This window comes from Chionomys nivalis, chromosome 20, assembly GCF_950005125.1.
Source record: "Chionomys nivalis chromosome 20, mChiNiv1.1, whole genome shotgun sequence".
NCBI lineage: Eukaryota > Metazoa > Chordata > Mammalia > Rodentia > Cricetidae > Chionomys > Chionomys nivalis.
Window position 1 is genome coordinate 30,728,710 of NC_080105.1, and position 20,278 is coordinate 30,748,987.

Consider the following 20,278-nt stretch of genomic DNA (forward strand, 5'->3'; position numbering starts at 1 on the left):
TGAACATATTACAAAACTTACTTACCAAAATTCTATGTGCTAAAATTAAGAGGCGATTGTCAAAGTGGCCTGGCTGATGTTAAATATCATCAAAATGACTTGACATCAAGATTATGTCCTTCCCATATATGAATTTTAAAATCACCAGAAATTGCTTACTAATCCCATTGCCAATTCCATAATGAAGACGTAAAGTCTATACACACTTCCAATATTTAGCAGAAGCTCAAATGTTTGTGACTAAAATTAAAAAGCAACCTGCTGGTGCTGGTTTGCTGGCCACTAGCCAAATCAGATATGTATCCCTTAATAATAAAACTGTGTTTATTCACTCATGACTTAAAAATAGTCTTTGGGCTGCTGAGTAGAAACTTGTTCACAGTTCCATGAATTAATCTCCTCTGTTTTATTAAAAACAACGTATGCAGAATGCAGAATTATTTGGAATAAGCGGAAAATCTGCTGACATACACCAGGTCTTGCAGATTGCTGTGTCCATCACATGACACAACTGTCACCAAACACAGCCCCCACTTTTGATCCCCTACCAACTGCAATTGGCTGCTGGCAGGGCTTGGGATGCACGTCCTGCTGGAAGATGCTCTTCCCAGCTCGTGAGTGGTAATGCCCAAGCGTTCTGGAGGAGTCTCATGCCTACATGCCAAATTGGAGACAAAGATGATCTTCCCTGCCAGGAAGACAGAGTTGCTTCCCAGGAACCTGCCAACGTGTAACATATTCTTTCTGTTTTCATATTTAGGGGGTTTGCCGGGACGCTGTGTAAACTTCGTTTCCTGGCTATGGAGCTTGAGAAAACAGAAAGGGGGAGGCATTTCCCTCGTGAGTGGGGGAAAGGCAGAGAGCAGTGTGGTACTGTTGACGGGGGACCTCAAATGAGGGCAGGCAAGGCGGTGGTGGGACTACCTAGGAGCCAAAGGAAGTCAAAGGTCCGTCAGGACCCTTTGACTAATGACAATTGTTCACAGGCAACTGTTCTGTCGCCGTTAGGATGAAGGAAGGCAGCATCTTCCAGACTCCTCCTGACTCCCCTGTTGCTGGCATTACCCACCCCCTCAGAAAAATAGATGCTTCCTGGCCCATGTCAGCTCCCTGGGGATGGACAGGCACTGCATCTATGCACCGGGAGGTGACAAACCAACATGAACACGAGGTTGTCAGCCAAGAGTGTCACCCGTTCCTCCTCATTCTTACCACCCGCCACCATCCCTAACTACTGTTGTTTTCTGAAAGGGTGAGCATGGGGTACTGAGTTCCTGAAAGGGAGTTTGGGTCCTCGTCTGCACACTGTGGGAACTTGACCACACCCTCATCCAATGAGGAATCTTCTCATTGGATGGTGAGCTTCGTGAGTGTGAGTGGCTCATACATTGTCTTTGCTGTGATCTCAGCCTGCTTTTTTGTACTCCCATGGGCTTTAGAATGGCACTCACTGCCATGCACATGTGCAGACGGCAGAGGGGCCAGACTTGTCAATGCCTCGTACGCAGGCGATAACAGAGCTGAGATCAGAACCTAAGGGGTGGGGTTGTGAAGTCAGGGGCTGATCCACTGCACATGCGGGGCCTATGCTGTCTTCTTTGGTCAGTTTTATATCTCCAGCCCCCTGGTGAAAAGGAAACGGGTGCAGATCAGAGTGGCAGCTTCAGTCTGAAGAGTCTGCCTCTGACAGCCTCTTCAGGAGTTTGCCCTATAATAGCCCTAATAAGGGCATGCCAACACGTGCCAGGAGTTTGCAAAGTATGGGGCATCGTCTATTTCATTTAATTTTTATGAAATTCAGCAGAGGTAGATGCTATTATAGAGTAAAACAAACACAGAGAACAAATGACCTTTAGAAAGGTCACTTGGTAAGTGAATGACAGCTGATTCCAAAGTCTGTGCTCCTAACCCTGTTACACAGTTTCCTAAGAAAACTCTAGGAGGAACAACAAAGCACAAACGAGGGGCCAAAGGGTCCATGTCACCTCCCCTCCACCGCCGCGTGTCTTGCCTCGGAGTGTTTGCCAGGGGCTGGCCACAGGCTCACAACGGGCCCTCGGTCCTTCACTTGCTGTAGGTCATCAAGGCTGACGTACTTGCTCAGCTCAATCACTTTATCCATCCAGAAGATGTCTGTCATCCCATGGTCTGAGAAAATGATGACATTTAGGTCATTCTGCAGGCCTCGTTCCTGTGGGGTGGACACAAGACGTCGTCATAGTCACTGGAGAAAGGTTCTTTCATGCAAAAATCCTTGTAAAAAGGCATTTTTAAGCTATTGGTTAAAGGAGAACAGAGATTGTTAAAGTCGGAAGCCACATTTAAACCCTATGTACAGGTTAATAGACTTACTAATAGTCAATAGATTTACTAATAATAGTCAATAGACTTACTAGTAGTCAATAGACTTACTAATAGTCAATAGACTCACTAATAGTCAATAGACTCACTAATAGTCAATAGACTCACTAATAGTCAATAGACTCACTAATAGTACTAAGAACCTGGCCAACGCTCTAGGCAAACCAGGCAAAAACTCACATTAGATGAGTTAAACCCCACTGGCCATACATGGTATAAGGAGTCTCTTGGTGCCCAAAAAAGTATGAAGTGGAGAAAAAAAGAGCCTCACACTGGCCTAGTAAAGAAATTGTTGGAGGACGTATGAAGGAGTGGCAGTCACAGAGATGACAAGACATGACAGGGAAACAGGCCAGGTTAGTTGCCCTTGCTTTGGGTCACCTGGATCCACTGGATCATATACTTCAGCACCGTGTCCACAGCTTTGAGGGCATCTTTTCGCTGAGGTGACGAGGGTCCATAGTGGTGGCCTTCCACATCAATGCGCTCGTGGTATATGGCCGCCAGATCAGCTCGGCCACTCCTGGAGGGAACAGAGTGAAGGTGACCTCTGGAGGCTGCAACCTAGGGACCCACTGACCCTCGTGAAGGTGTGAGAGTCCCCAAGTGAACCAGTCCAGTAGATGAGTCAAGACCCATATAGCCGCATAAATAAGGTGAGTCAACATTGAACAGATTGTTGGAAAGATTTGAAGAGTGTGTCTACTCGTCACCCCTTCTTCTGGCCACACTGTCTTGCTTTTCCTGTCCACAAATTGGAAATTGAAAGATGTAGTATGAGAGAGGGCATGGTCCATATAGCTCCCTTCTCATAACCAGAAAGCCAAGAAACTGGAGGCGTTGCTTTCAATAACAACTGTAAAATTATTAGTGGACTTTAAGGGAGTCCCAATAATATACTAGATTGTGGGTCTGTCTGACAAGAATTCAAACGGTGTAGCCACAGCCACTTCTGTCGCTGTAGATGGAGTAATACTTAGGATTTGTCATCGCAGACACACCCACCCCAGCCATGTGCTCTGTGGGGATCTGTGACAGGTTAGCTCTTGGATAGACACAGAGTAAATCCTAAAAGTAACTGTCCTTTTAGGAACTCCCAAACTCCCCCAGGGGCAGCATTTGATGGAGGTGGGTCATCTTTCTATCTGTTGTTTCATTGGTTAAGTAATAAAGAAACTGCCTTGGCCCCTTTAATAGGACAGAAAATTAGGTAGGCGGAGTAGACAGAACAGAATGCTGGGAGAAAGAAGCTGAGTCAGGGAGTCGCCATGATTGTCTCACTACGCAGGTTAAGATCTTTCCTGGTAAGCCAGCTCATGGTGCTACACAGAATATTAAAAATGGGTTAGATCCATATGTAAGAGCTAGCCAATAAGAGGCTGGAACTAATGGGCCAGGCAGTGATTAAAAAAATACAGTTTCCGTGTAATTATTTCGTATAAAGCTAGCCGTGCGGGCGGCCAGGTGCCAGGAACGTAGCCTGCCGCTCATATTACAACAAGCATTGTTAGTGAAAATCCAAAACATTTCGCCCCCAGTGCTGGTCTAAGAAGCTAGCAATATCTATAGACGTGGTCAGCTTAGGGGAAGAAGGAAGAGGAGTCCAGGAAATGTTCTCTCCTTCCTCCACATAACACTTTCCACTGTGACTTCCCCTCCCCAAGCTCTGGCTTTGCCTATCTTCCCGTCAAGCACCCAACATAGATGGGAGCGATGTTAAAAGTAGTAAAGATGGTATGCCAGCATCCAGAACTGACAGATGAGCCAAAGGAAAAGAAATGGAAGGTGTTTCTTTCGGCTTGGATCTGGACAAGAGGTAGTATTAATATCCTTATCCCTTGTCATTTTTTCTTATTTCTCTTTTTAAAAACCTCTACTTTAGGCACATCTGTATAAAGCACATAGACACAGACATATAGGCACATATTAAAACATCATGTTTTCCCTTGATACGGTCTTCCCAGCATGAGCAATGGGAGAGTGTGATTGCAGGGCTGCAAGGGCCTTGGGTCTTGCTCTCCTCCAACAGAGAGCATCCTCATGCTTAGAGGGCTTGATTTGCCTGGTCAGAGTCACACAGTAGCCACTCTTCCTTAAGATCTGTGGCAATCATTGTCTCCTCAAGGAAGCTTCCTGCGACATTCTGAGGCTAGATCAGGTGGCCTTGGGACATGGCAGTGTGCTCTCGTGACTCTATGCTCACTTCCGGGCACTTTTATCTGTACTTTTCTCTCTCTAAACTATGAGATTCTTTCACCTGGGGAATGGTGACTCATTCTTCACGGTATCTCAACTCAAGCCTAGAATTTGGCACACAGTCAACATTCTATAGCTGTCAATTAAGTGGATAATAACAAGAGCCCACGAAATGGGCTTATGCCTATGACCAGGTTCTCTGCTGCAGCATTTGCCAAGAGCTCGTGATGAAGGGGAACTATTCCACCCAGCACGGGGAACTTTGGAAATCCTTGCTCTGTTGTGTGACACCTTTCAACTCCCAGAAGCTGGCTGTGAGAAAGGGCACCGTCCTTGTCACCTAGGTGCTCTGTGTTATGGGTTGACTTTGTGCCAGGCCTGGAGCTATAGGGACAAGTGTCCTCACAAAAGAGCATTTACTGATATACACATGGAGATGCAGGCTTCAGAGGGTTCTAGAAGTTTCCCGCTCCCTGGCAGGTCTCTGTGACATAGCTGGAACGTGGAAATGTAAATTGGGCCTTTGAAAGTCCATCCATATCTACTCCATCTTCTAAACCAGGGAAGAGATTCCAGAGTGTTCTCTGCCTGGCACCCCTCTTTACGGTCACACGGTGCACATCATCAACAGCTCTGAGGAAACATTGGTTTCAGGTGAAGTGACATCGTTTGTCTTTTAGAACAAAACAAATTGGCCCTTCGTTTAAAAACCCCATCACCAGCCTCCTCCACAGTGTGGATTGGGTTGTACCTATACATAGTGAGATACAAAAGGTCCTGTAGGGCCCAGCGAGTGTGTGGGTGGTAGGGATAAGTCTGTACTAGGCAATATGATTTCTATCCATATGCTGAAACTCATTCCTGGTCTCTCCTTCCCTCGCTACATCTGAACACAACGAACGCTTCCATAAAACCTGTCCGGGAGATAAGCCTCCACATTTCTCTCCTTTATGTACCGGCCTCTTAGGCATCCAGATGTGCTGGTTCATGCACTATATCAACTGTTTAGGTGTCCACACTTCCAGCACAGGCCCTAGATATGGTGGGAAATCCCACTTAATGCCTTGGTGACTTAATAAAGTGAGGTTTACCGTGGCGTTGGAGTTTAATGAAATCCACCTAGGCCTCCTCATTTTAATACCCACTGTATGGTTATGTAATGTATCCGTAATGCGCTCTAGTGTAGGTTGGTTTCTCCAAGGCTGTTTATCACATCTGAAAATCTCCATGTGGTCAGAAAGCTGGAGTGTGTCACAATTTACCCGATGGCATTGTTTCAGGAAGCTGTCAAGCTCCAATGCCAGGAACACTTGATTTGGGATGCTTGTGTTACAGGGAATACACACGTGAGAGGTTGCTGTGTTAGGGTTTCATTGATTCATTAGGGACCCAAGTCTCCCAGGGCTGACAGTTCTGGCCTGTTTGGAGTTTAGCAGATAAATTCTTGGTAGCCAGCTGTTTCCGATGTGGGTCTGGTCTGTATCACAGGTCAGCTCATTTGTTATGAGGTTGGGTAGGGTAAGTTGGATGGAAATCCTGCCTGTCTGCTATTGGCCATTTATAGCTTGGAGGTTCAGGAACCTTGCCAGAAGGACATGTGGCCATCAAACCCAGTTCCCAGAAAGCTGCAGGGGGCCTCCAATCCTAGGGTTTCAGGGACACCCAAGTCTCCTATCACCTTATAATTCTGTCTAGATTGTTTTGCAGTATAAAGAGTTCATAACGTCATATGCATTTTTCTTACTGAAGTAGGTTGGGAAGAGAGGAGAATTGGGTAGAGGGAAATGGAAACAATTTAAAGGTATAGCTAGTTATTGACTATTAAGAAAGATGACTTAATATTTAGGAAAAAAGGGCTGAGAGGGTCAGTCTACCCAAAGGGTCAGTATCATCTTGGGGCACTGTCCAATACCCCTGCTTCAAGATCACCAGATTTCATTCATGGTTATCATACAGATTCTGTAAACTTAGCAGCTAGTGAGCAGAAAAAATGATAACATAAAATTTGAATTTGGAAAAAACCCTGAAATTACAGTTTGATTATCTCAATATTATTGATATTTTTACATGCATCAATACCCACACTCATCATTCTCCAGCTTCCTCTGCTTTTATTATGTGTTTCTCGTCTTCCCCTTCTAACCACCTTGCTATCCCCACTCCCTCACTACTAAGCTGATCTGAATCTTGGCAGAATTTTCCTAAATGATGGAGTATAGACATGGCAGATTTAATTGTGAGAATTACCTTTGGAAAGGAGCACAAATACGGTTTCAGATCCTGATTTCTCTTCTCAATAAGTAACATGTCTCAGATGAATGGCAGAATATCTCTACACCGCAGTTCATCCATCTGGGAAACCTACCTGCAGTGAGTTGAATGGGAAATGTCCCCTATAGTCTCACGAATCTGAACCCATGGCCCCCGGCTGATGGTGCTGTTCAGGGAGGTTTAGGTGGTGTGTGGAGGAAGCGTGTCACCTGTTTCAGTTCTCTCTCTCTCTCTCTCTCTCTCTCTCTCTCTCTCCCTCTCCCTCCCTCCCTCCCTCTCTCTCCCTCTCTCTTCCTCCCTCCCTCCTCCCTCCTCTCTCTCTCTCTCTCTCTCTCTCTCTCTCGCTCACTCGCTCGCTCTGTCTCTCTGTCTCTCTGTCTGTCTTTCTTCCTCCCTCCCTCCCTCTCTCTGTCTCTCTCCCTCCCCCTGTCTCTCTGTCTGTCTCTCTTCCTCCCTCCCTCCCTCTCTCTGTCTCTCTCTCTTCCTCCCTCCCTCCCCCTCTCTGTCTCTCTGTCTCTCTCTCTTCCTCCCTCCCTCCCTCCATCCCTCCCTCCCTCCCTCCCCCTCTCTGTCTCTCTGTCTCTGCTTCATGGAAGTGACTGAAATACGCATGCTCAGCTCTCTACCCTAGCCACCATTCCCCCTGCCTGCTGTCATGTTGGATCTGCCATCATGGACTCTAATTGTATAGAATCATAAGCCCAAATAAACTCTTTCTTCTGTAAGTTGCTTTGGTTATGGTGTTTTATTACACAACAGAAAAGTAACTAAAGCACCACCACTCAAATGCTAAATGAGCTGCTGGTATAGTACTAGACAGGTAGCAAAGAGGAAGGGAGGAAGAGAAGGAAGTAGGGTGTGTGGGAGGAAGGGTGGGTGGGAGGAAGGGAGGAAGAGAGGGAAGTAGGGTGTGTGGGAGGAAGGGTGGGTGGGAGGAAGGGAGGGAGAGAAGAAGGGAAGGAGGGAGGGAGGGAGGGAGGGAGGGAGGGAGGGAGGGAGGGAGGGAGGGAGGGAGAAGAAATGCCTCCTTCTGGTTGTGCCTTCATCACTTTGCCTGAGAGTGTGGGTTTTAGCAGGGAGAAGCATTTAAGCCCCACTGAGACGCAACAAGCTTCTCCACTCTTCTTAGTCTGCCCATAGAGGCAGGGTCCCAGCCAAGACACCTGAGCCGGCTTCCTTTCCCAGGTGGCAGCAATTCTCTTCTCGTCCATCTGTTCCTTTATTAACATCAGCAGTGACTGGGGTTCTGAGAAGTCCTCTGCAGCTGTTCACGGAAGTCATTAGCTGTGTCCACCGCTGCTGCCACCCAGTGCTTTCTTTCTTTGCTTTTCTGTTATTTTTTTCAGCTCTCAGCATTGACCTTGGACTCCATTTGGAATGATTGGCAGGTACTTTATCACCAAGCTACCTCTCAGCTCTTTTTATTTTGGGACAGAGTCTCACTAGGTTTTCCAAAGTGGTCTTGGACTCACTTTGTGGCCCAGACAGGACTTGAACCTGTGAACCTTTTGTCTCAGCATAGTTTGGATTATGGGCTTGTACTACCAGATCTGGATTCTAGAGCCTCCTTAAACAGGTTGCTTGGACAATATGCGTAGCACCATGTTGAAAGCGGTTACTGCCCCTTCCTTTCAGCCGGGGCATACTGGCTACCTCCCGATCCCTCTTCTCTTACCTCCCCCCCCCCAAACTATTCTTTAAGTCTATCAAGTCTTTAACACCACATACTTTTTTTTTTCTCACTGAACCATGAACCTCCTGCAAACAGAATTTCCCAAAAGACAAATCAAGTGATATGGGACATGAATTGCTTTATGTTTTGAAAGTGGTGGGTGGCATTGTGTGCAGGGGCATTACCTGCTGAGTCTGTTATTCTTTTATAAAGATACGGTGGGTGGGAAGGCCGGTCCCACGAGGGGCAGTGGTCCCACGAGGGGCCGCGGCGGGTCACCCAAGGCCTCAAAGAGCAGCAGTGAGGCATCGGTGGGTTCCCTTGGTAGGCAGGGCACAGCAGATAAGAGACAGACAGATATACCATTCAGAGAGAGTTTGGGAACAGAGTTTATTTAGTGGGTTATGGAGGGGAAAGGGAAGGGAAAGGGGGAGACGGAGGAAGAGAGAGAGGCAGAGAGAGGTGGGGGAAGAGAAGAGGGGCCAGCAGAGTGAGCATGCAGGCCCGAGGAGGTGGGAGATGTGCTTGCCTTGGCAGAAGAGGGGGTGAGGGTGGGAGTGGGTGGGGCTTGTCTCTTAAAGGGACAGGTACCCAGGTGACAGGCCAGGCTAGCAGATAACAGTCTTGGTGTGTGATAAGAGGGCTCAGAAAGCATCAGTGTGGGGGGCTGGATGCTGCTGAACACAAAGAGCTGCTCTTTGTCTTGGTTACTGTGTGTTGCTATGAAGAGATGCCCACTGTGGCCAAGGCAGCATAACAGAGTATTTACTCTGGGGGCTTGCTTACAGTTTCAGAGGGTGAGGCTATGACCATCATGGCAGGAAATATGGCAGCAGTCAGGTAGACTGGCACTTGAGAAGTAGCTGAGAGTTTTTACTTATCCACAAGCAGCAGGGAGTGGGATGAAGGGAGGGAGAGAGGGAGAGGGAGGGAGAGGGAGGGAAAGGCCCATGCTGTCAAAATCCAGACACATCATCTAGGTTGCAGATGTGAATGTCATTTGTGAATGACAGTCTGTGGCAGCAGTTCTCAGCCTTTCGTCATAACCCTCTGGGGTGCATATCAGATATATCCTGCATATCAGATACTTACATTATGATTCATAACAATAGCAAAATTACAGTTATGAAGTAACAATGAAATAATTGTATGGTTGGAGGTCACCACAACATCAAAAGCTATATCAAAGGGTTGCAGCATTAGGAAGGTTGAGAAACACTTGACTATGGAGTTCAAGGTCACGCACCTAGACTACCTGCACATGAATGGCATTGAGTTGGGCAATGCATAGCCCCAGATACCATCTGGAAGCCTAACCTGAGGCCAACTCTATGGACTTGTACTTCTTTGTGGCCTTTTCTTTCCAGAGAAGCCCAACTCCTTTACCAAATAAAACATACATCCCACCACTACCACCAGGAACTAGAGTAACAATCAGAAAAATCTTCCCTGTTTCCAAGAGGAGATGCATCTCCTAGAGTTCTATTACCTTCATCATGTTGCTTGAAAAAGAAAAACAAAAGGAAAAGAAAACTCACAAAGACAACACTTCTCTAAAGGAAATAGAACCCAGTTTTCATTCCTCTAGCATTCTGGTGCTATGATAAGGAGAATGTCTGCTCAGATTGATGAGCACTACCCTGAAGGTCTCATGGTACTCCTTGCTATTTTGCTGTGGCCACTAGATTGGGTCCAGAGAGAGTCCATTCAGTTCCAAACATGAGATAAACGTGAGAGCTATACAAACGTACTCATAAGCAGACTGTCAGACTACTTGGAGGTATTTCTGTGACAATTACAACCCAAACTCTCATATCGCTCATAGCAGTAGGGTATATGGATGGACTGTGTTTGGGTCTGGGATACATTGGAAGCAGCACTGAGTAGACATGGAGGGTTCTGAAGTTCCAGCGCAGTTCATCTGTATGCTATGGCCGTCTGCTTTGCATTAACCAGACAGCAGCCCAGTATACCAGCTCTGCCTGCACGTGGCTTCCCAGCCCTTGTGGGCAAGAAAAAGGAAGGCATATGAGGTAGCAGGAGGCAGCATCATATAACATACACAACACACATGATACATAAAACTGTATGAAGACCATCTGATTACGTAAAACTTTGCCCCTTTTAAATACAACCAGAATCAAATGACATGGACCAGTTTGTTTCTTCTTGATGTTTAATGTTTTGAAGCCATTTTCCCTTTAGCATGTCAGTCATGCTAAACCATTTTGTGACCTAAAGACCCGTCTTTATAGGTTTCACTCAGGTAGATTGATCTGAAAATCAACACGGGAGGGGGGCCTGTCTTCTCCTCTGATAACCCTGTGGGAGTGGCGGCCACTCACTCTAAAAATTGGGGCAGGAAAAGAAGTGAAAGCGTGCCATCTCTCATCTGTCACTTCTGTACCACGGGGCTATCGTAAACCACGAGGAAGACCCCACTGCCAAGCAGATTCTTGGGTTACTTGGCGGTAATCTCACCCAGCTGCTCCCCTCTGTACCTGAGGCAACTTAGAACTCAATACATAGAAATATGAAAGATAATCATAACCATAGCCGGCCTTCATTGTTTGGTGCCAGCGATTCATGCCCTGAGTTTAGGAAGGGTGATCACTCAGTGCCTCGCTGGTAACCATGCTCTTTCAAAATGATCAAGCTCCTGCCCCAGTCTATATACTGCGATTCTCTCGGTGTCTTCTGTTTTGACCCCATCCAACAAGATGACCTCAAAGAACCTCAAGTCCAGCTCCAGAAATAGGCGATCCCAATACCCTCAGGCTCCTTCTTGCTGATTTCTAAAGCACTCTCCCTGCTGGACCTCCATCTGGGTGACCTGACTGCTTCCAGTTGATTTGAGGCTTTATTTTTGACTTGGTAATCAGTTCCCTGACAGAGCTAAGTGTTTTTCAGGGCCGAGGAACTCAGCCTTCCATGTTTCAGACTCTGTATCACTGTTCCAGGAGCAAGGGAGAAACAAAACAAAACTAAACAAAGTCAAAACCTTTTTCTTGTTCTAATATGCTAATGTGCTTTGTGCATTTCAAACAAGAGTATGGGAACGGTGATTTTTCCCCAAACACATCTGCTCACAGAGCCTTCCTTTATGCAAATACATATTGTTGTCTTTGAAATGTACCTGCTCAGAAAATCATCATTATGAAAAATTTGATAGCTGTATGGTTTCTCTATAGTCTAATAACATAAAAATGGTCCTCATGTCCTGGGGATTCTCTAACATTTCATTCACCATGTGCAAACAGTACAACTGCTCAGAGCTACAATCTGTTAGTACACTGCAGAAAAATCACTACATAAAACTCTCTGAGACATTATGTCGCCTAGGTCCAGCTCTCTTAAACCACTTTAAGACTTGCTGTTCATTCAGGAAACAAGGAAGAGGGAATGGAGAGATGGCCCAGTGGGCAAGAGTGCTTGCTGCTTTTTCAGAGGACCAGAGTTTGGTACATGGCACCCATTGTCAGGTGACTCAAAATTGCCTGTAACTTTGGTTACATGGGACCTAACTCTTCTGCTCTCCACAAACACCTACATCCATCCTACCTTTGCACGCATGCGTACACATGCACGTACACACTCACACACACACACACACACACACAATCTCTTCTGAAAAAAAGAACAATGTTAGGGCTAAAAATTTGGGACACTTACTTTAACGAGTCAAGAGCGTCACTGACTGCATTGGCAAAATTGATATCCGTTGGGACGTTTTTATATTCTAGGCAGTAAGTTGGTCTGACACCAAGAATCTCAACTTCACAGCCTATCAAGAAAAAAGAGGGAGAACTGTTATTGTCTTGAATATTTAAAGTAGGGCTATGAGCCTATTCCATAAAACACACATCAGTCAAAATATTTTTGTACCTTTCCATAAACTAAAATAATTGATTCCTGATAGGTCACCAAGTTAATTATATTTTTTGCTTTACTGGAGTAGTTTCCTAAATGCCATTCCACTGTAATACTGGAGCCCCATGACAGAAACTGCCACAAATTGGACAATAGAAACAAAATATAAATTAATTAGTGTACCAAAATATCTCAATTAATTTTCTTCCCTAGATTTTCTGTTAACTACTATCTTCTAGTCTAATGTATTCTTCCCTACTCAAGAGACATGTGAAGGATAGCATCTTGTGGCCAGGGAATTATAAAATAATATTTCACTGTCCTGATATAAAGACTAACTGGACTACAGAGTTGTAACAGCAAGCCAGTTTCACTGAGCTAAAGCAACGGTTTTGAGCTGACTTCTTCCAAAAGGCAACGAAAGTCAAAAGCTGGGTGTGAATCTGCTCAAGTTTTCTACCCCAGACTCTTAGACATGGAGACATAGTTGTCCTCAGGAGGGAACACTTAATCAGGATATCAGAACACCGAGGCGGGGCGGGGGGGTGTCAATCTCAGTTTACATTTGTTGAGCAAATATTTATTGGCACTAACTATGAACGAGTGGCTCTGTCAGGCAGAGGAAACAAACATGAATCATCAGCCAGGGTTTCCTTCTCAAAGCAGTCCAGAGTCTAGTCTCAGGGGAGAGGGCAAACCTGTGCTGTGTGAGGTCTGAAGTGAGGTGCCCACTTCGCGGGTAGTGTCGGAACACAGCGAAGAACTGTGTTTTCCTTGCTTGCCTCCCTGCCCCTGACTCGGTGTCGGAGACACAGCCAAGGCTATGGGGGATGGAGGACCGAGTTGGAGGCAGGAGGAGATTGGGTACCAAGGCAAAGAAAGTAGTGTGAACCAGAGTTCAGGGAACGTCTAAACAGTTAAGAACCATGAAATGCCGGACCAGGGAAACCAGGACCGCAGATGTGGCTCTTGATTACAGTCCCGGGGAAGATGACTTCCAAGTGGAAGGAAGTAAAAGGGAGGATGGAGAATGTGGGGGACGAACACATCTGCCAGGAAACCGGATGGCAAGTACTTTGGAGCACATCTGCCAGGTGATGCAAAAGATAGCAGAGCAGCTCCTAGGAAGACTCCCTCATTAGCATATCGTCATTTGATTGGAATAGTCTGTGGGAGACCCTGTCCATGTCTGCCCGAGATCTTGGGATCCAGGAGGGCAAGGCTTAGCTGAGAGAAATGAGAGAGGACTAAGAAGTAGGCAGTGCTCCTTCCCTGGGCATGCTTACTAAGAAGATTAATAAGCGGTGAGGCCCAGGAAGGAATCTGCTCATGGTTTCCAGAATAGTCAGAAATGCAAGGGGAATGTTGACCGCTTATTGCCTTGGATACCTGCGTTTTGTCTGTCAAAAGTTATTTGTAAATTTTGATTATAGTCTCAAAGTCATTTGTCCTGGATGCAGCCTTTGCTTAGGGCTAGAAATATAGCAGACATCATGCGCCCTTTCCGAGTTCAGCCACTATCTGCAGTGTGGCCAGGTGTCTCTTGTCACGTTTCCAGTATATGGGAATGGGAATTTTGAAGTAAGGAGATCCTGAGCATTCTCTCAGAGATGAACGAATGGCATGGTTTTTGTTCTTGTCAGGTTAGTGCAAATCACAGTATGGTTTTGATGTATAATCAACAATAAGTTTATCTGCTAAAATTACCAAGCATGTGTTCTCTTGACACTTTCATTTGATTAAAATTAAGCTGGACCTGGACTGGAGAGATGGCTCAGTGGTTAAGAGCACTGACTGCTCTTCCAGGGGTTCTAAGTTCAATTCCCAGCAACCACATGGTGGCTCACAACCATCTACAATGAAATCTGGTGCCCTCTTCTGGCCTGTAGACATACATACAGGCAGAAAACTATATACATAATAAAATCTTTTTAAAAAAAATTAAACTGAGCTTAACACTGATGTAGTAATATCCTTCACCTGAGAAATTAACTCTTGGCCTAGGTTAAAATAGGATACAAGCTGGGTTGTTATTTTTTTCCTGGTTAATTATAATCTAGTCTTCTGTAGTAAGTACAGGCAATGCGTAAGAAAGTAGAGATATTATTACACTGTTACAGATTTTTTTGTATTAAAAAGCATGCACATATATCTCAGAGATACTTATGTGTAGGTTTAGTTCCAGACCATCATAGTAAGTAAAATATCGCAATAAGGCAAAACACAGGCATTTTTGGATCTCGTTTGCCTATAAAAGTTGCATTACATCGTACTATGGTTGAATGCAGTGTAGCAGGACTTTCAGCTTAAAACTATATTTCTGAAAATAATCACAATCACATGAAATTTTAGAAAATGGTGCAATGGGTTAAATACCACAAAAATGAAATATCTGTGAACCAGAATATGATAAAGTGTATGTGCATACATGTGCGCACACGCGCACACACACACACACACAAATAGTAGGACCATAGTAGCATCTTACAAAAGTCTTTGGGAGTGATAGGAGAATACAGATAAATTCTACCCAAGAGCACAGACTCTACACTGAGTGTCATGTGATGTATATCAAATAAAACAGAATACTATGGAACAACAAATGATAAAGGGATGTGTTGTGGGATATTTGTACATTGTGTAAAGCGATATTGCTGTGACTGGTTTAATAAAGAGCTGAATAGCCAATAGCTAGACAGGAGGTGTAGGTGGGACTTCCAAGCAGAGAGAGAGGACGTGAGAGATGAATCAAGGAGCACAAGAGACACCAGGAGACACGAAGAAGCATGGATGGTACCTGACAGAACATAGATTAATATAAATGGGTTATCTGAAGTTGTAAGAGCTAGTTAATAACAAGCCTAAGCTAAGGCCAAGCGTTCATAGTTAGGAATAAATCTCTGTGTTGTTATTTAGGAGCTGGCTGGTGGACAGAGAAAGATTCGTTAGAGGGATGGGCAATTCTCACAACAAAAGTAGGGCAATGATAGAGCCATTCTATAAAATTGTTCCTTGGTGATATGGGTTCGATGTGAGGTATCCCCATGAAGGCTTATGAATTATTTGGGGAGTTACTAAGTTTTGAGGAGGTCCTGGAACTTCTAGACGGTGAGGTCTAGAAAAACGAGGTGAATCACTGAGGGCAGGTTCTTAGGGGTCTCTTGTCCTCGTCCCTTCCTATTCCTTCTCTTTCAGTTGCCAAGAGTTGTGATGCTTTTCTGCCGCATCTTCCCACCATCACCATGGGATCACCAGTTCCCAAGAACATGGGACCAAAGGGGATATGGACTGAACCCTCAGAAACCACGAGCCATGGTTTCAGTACCATAAGCTAATAAATAGCACTAAACCATGAAATAGTAAAGTATAATTAAACCCAAGAAAAATATTATATATATGAAAGTATTTTATTTAAAGTGGGTTGTATATTTAAAAATTTTAAATAGGATAATCTAAATCTAAAGTTCTAAATTTCAACAAAAACTGGGGTGTGTGCCAGGGAAGGAAAGAAAGTGTTTTGCTTACAGAGGGAGGGAAAGGTTAATTAAGATACATCTCATGCTAGACATTCCTTTAAAAGATACAGACATGCAAAGGAGTGCTTCATGAATAACTACTAAATCACTAAAAGAAAAAAATAAAGTGTCAAATTTTAACCAATTATCAAAGTTCATAAAAGTAAAAAAAAAGAAAAAGAAAAAAGAAGGGAGGATTCAAGAAGTCATAATGACAAATAAGGACAAAAGCAAGGATTTTAGTTTTCAGACAAACATAAAAGGCATGCAAAGCTGGAAGGAGCCACAACTCCACACAGACATGTGTTTAGATTACTGCTTATGTGTCATGGACATGCACACACAGAGGAATCTTGGTAATGTAAGTATAAGGCTTTGACTTTAATGGAAACGGGCTCGAGACACAATGAATAATCTACCATGATGACTCATATCTGCAATCCTACACTTGGAAGACTGAAGCAGGAGGGTCAGGGGTTAAATTCAGCCTTGGTGATTGGCTATATAATGTTTGTAGCTAGACTGAGTTACAAGAGGCCCTGTATCAAATACTTAAAAAAACAAACATACAGATAAAATGAATAAACAGAGAAGATCTATGGAGAATTTGGGTGTTGGTATCAATGGGATGAACTAAATAAATCTGAATGTTTTTCTCTTATGAGCATAGGATGTGAATTTTTAAAGACAACTTTAAGGCAAGCTGGGCATATTCTGATCCATAAATAAAATCTCAAAAGTTTCCCAAAAGCAGAAAAGTTCTAAGCACAATGCATACAATCTGACCACAGGTAATAGCATTAGGAATTTAATCATAATAGTTAACTAAAAATAAACCTAACCACTTACAAATTTGAAAGAAAACTGTTAGGTAAATGGACGCACAGAGGAAATAAAGACTTCTTTGACAGGCTAGTTATTAACGACAGTGAAAATTCCATACTACACAACTTCAAGGGACACATTTTCACTTAGGCCAGAAGAAAATCAGGAATGTTTCCCTCATTGCTATAATTTACTGCTCTTAACATGCTTTTCATCAAATGAAAAATAGAAGTAAATAAATCTAGAAATCAGGAGATGTACCCGAGAGTCTTTACTAAACTTTCTGCAGGGCCGAGAGATGGATCAGAGATTAAAATGCTGGTCCCGCAAATGCAGACTCCTGGGTTCAGATCCCTATCACCTAGGTAACTGCCCGATGGTCATGGCAACCTGCCTTTAATTCAGGTCATCAGAAGTGGAGACAAGGGAGCGCCGGGGTAAGCTGACTAGATTAACTAAACATGTGGGTGAGCTTTAGGTTCAACTGAGAGACCCTACCTCAAAGAATAAGAAAGTAGAGAGCAATTGAGGGGCTCCTAATTGTAAAACTACACGGGTTCCGTTCCATTCTCTACTCACTATGTGCTATGAGAACTAGGCTGAAAATTTAAAAACATACAAACACAGACAGAGACAGACAGACAGACGGGGCAAGGGGGACATCCTTGAAGCAAGAATGCCAATAATGCCTACTTTATTGTGCTCAGGGGAAGTTTATTATAGGGCTCTGGCCACGCCCCGGCTCTCGGGATCTTTCAGCTGCAGACTCATCAGAACCCAAGCCCCTGCCATTAGGGTCTCAAGCTCAGAGCAGCTGCAGGCTCCTCAGACCAGAGGAAAACAAGCTGTTTACAGGAAATTCAGGGTCTGGTGGTTTGCAGTCCTCAAGACCTAACATCAGCCTCCAACTTCCAGATACACACATGCACACATGTGCATACATACATGCACACTTGTAGGAAATTTTATTCTATGACATAGTACAGTAATGTGAACATTCACAGTAGGAGCAAAGGTATTTCCAAACTGTGAGCAATGGACACTAATACTTATTCTATGTTAACCTCTCTGAGTACTTTTTAAAAGTTGATTAGCAAGCCATAAATTTACATTATTGTTCACTATGGGTCCTGACCCGTGTTGAAACAATGTTAATGATTGCACCCTCTTATCCAGAGGATACCAGACGGCTGTGGATACCAGAAACCACAGAGAGCATAGAAACTCATGCATAAAACTGATCAACAACGTATATCAGATTATGTTGCCTAGTGATGTTGCAGTCACCTTAGTTTGTGTTAATACACTGAATGATGTCCACACAATGAGATTGCCTCATATCACATTCCGCAAGATGCAGTCTGTCTTCGGATGTCCTGTAGATAGATTAGATAGATAATAGATAGACGGCAAATAGGTTGATAGGTGGATGACAGACAGACAGGCAGATAAATAGATAGGCCTATGACATTTGATCTCTAGATTAGTCATGGTAAGAGATAAAAGCAATAATAAAATAGAAGAATTATAACAATATCCTATAGTAAAATTCATGTGACTATGGTCTTTCTGAGTATCCTTTTCACTTAAAGTACTTCCTGGCTTCTCTTCCGCCTGTATCTCGCACCGTTACTCTTATGCCTTGGCTTCTTTACTAAGTAAAGAAGGAGTTGCTTGATTAAGCAACAGCCCACCTGGGAGCCAAGTTGGCTTCCAAGTGATTATTTGGTGGGTAATAGACAGTGCGAATACAGTTAGGCAAAGGGGCAATGTTCGTCCTGAGGGCGAGATTTTTAGCTCACACGTGTTATGTAGATTAAAACTCAATCATCGTTTCTTCTGCAGTTACCATTTTCACGTCGCAGCTGAGCAGTAGCTCAAAGCATGGGAAGGAGCGCTCCGTGGAGCACGCACCCCGGAGTGGAGTCTTCGGCCACTTCCATCCACTGCGGGAAAGGTTACAAAGCAGCATACTCTGACCATGTCTAGGACGGTCCTGCTCATCCTAAGAAGCCACTTCTAGGAACACATCACACAAGCATACAAAGTCAGAAAGCCTGAAAGCGCATTTTACGCATAACAAAAGAGGGGAAAAAAACGCAATACAATGGCCGCAGGAACGTGTGCTCCTGGCTGCTTGGGTAAACTGTTTTCATAGTGATCCAAACTGAAATCTCCTGGAACATCCCGCTTGTCTTTGACTCTAGGAGGAAAGCTTTCAGCTTCTTCAGGAGGGGATGGTCATGTGACCCAGCCGGGGTCTACTCTGAGGAGCACAAGGTGGGAAGCTTTGCTTCCATAGGAAAGATAAAGAGGCATTGTGGGGCTCTCTCCCTCCTTTGGCATAGAATGTAGGTTGTGAAGATAGAATCCCGGACTCAAGGCAGCCATCTTCAAAAGAATGAGACAAGAAGCGGGAAGATTCCAAAGTCAATATCTTAAAGCAAAGCAAAAAGTCCCAGGGTCCGCACTCTGAAAACCGCACTGATAAGCATCAGAGCCATGTGAAATTCTTCTCATGTGGTCCAAACAAGTTCCTTTGTTACCGACTCTTAGCCTGTTTTCTATTAGTCATAACAGACATCTCCTAATTTGCGATATAAAGGGGATCTAGATATCCTAAATATTTTCATATGGCTCATTCAAATCGGCCTCGCTTTTATAAAACAAGTGTCTGTTGTGTTTGTCGGAAGGAGCCAAAAGCTGATGTTTTAGCGATAACTTTCCAACTTCTTCCTAATATACCAATCAGAACACAAAAACTCCATTATGCGACGGCTTTATTTACCCATCTACAGCTGCTGGACCCTCGCTTATTGCCAGCTTTTAAATGGTATGGATTATGCAGACATAAATATTTTCACATATGCCTTTTGGTTCATTTAGGGGTGTGTTCCTGTTGGGATGTGTCATGAACAGAACTGTTAGGACTGGACATTACATACAGTTAAAGAGCTAGTTCCAGGACAGGCTCCAAAACCACAGAGAAACCCTGTCTCGAAAAACCAAAAAAAAAAAAAAAAAAAAAAAAAAAAAAAAAAAAAAAAAAAAAAAAAAAAAAGTTGTCGTGTGGCTTTGCTCCCATCGGCATTTCCTGGGATGTCATTGTTCCACTTTTTTTTTTTTTTTGACAGGGTTTCTCTATGTAGCTTTGAATCCTGTCCTGGCACTAGCTGTATAGACCATACTGGCCTCAAACACACAGAGATCCACCTGCCTCTCCCCCCACCCCCCACCCCAGCGCTGGGATTAAAGGCGTGTGCCACCACTGCCCGGCTCATTGTTCTACACTTATCAACCTTTGGATTTGCGGTTTCTTTTTAAAAACAGCCATTTTTTCCATTTCAGCGTGTGTAGTTAACCAGGAGTAAATTCTGTCAAAGTTTTGTGCGGACTGTCCCCTCCCTCCCTCCACAGCAGCCACAGCCTCCTGAGGTCCGCTGAAGTCAAGTTTGCCTGCGGCACGTGAAGCTGGGGCCTAGCGAACGGCCCATAGTCGCTATCCGAAGCGGTGACGACACGCAAATATTCCTGGCTGAAAGAGCAAAGTAAAATGAGGAATTTCACA

General features: G+C 44.3%; 1 protein-coding gene across 1 annotated transcript in view; it reads right to left on the reverse strand.

The window, feature by feature from the left end:
* The window catches only part of Enpp6 (ectonucleotide pyrophosphatase/phosphodiesterase 6), a 93,429-nt gene that overhangs the window by 21,975 nt on the left and 51,176 nt on the right, over positions 1–20,278 (reverse strand). Inside the window, exons 3-5 of the mRNA XM_057752107.1 lie at positions 12,173–12,284; positions 2,743–2,884; positions 2,012–2,191 (exon numbers count right to left, since the gene is read on the reverse strand). Of these exons, the coding sequence (XP_057608090.1) occupies positions 2,012–2,191; positions 2,743–2,884; positions 12,173–12,284 (434 nt within the window). The remainder of the gene's footprint in view (positions 1–2,011; positions 2,192–2,742; positions 2,885–12,172; positions 12,285–20,278) is intronic.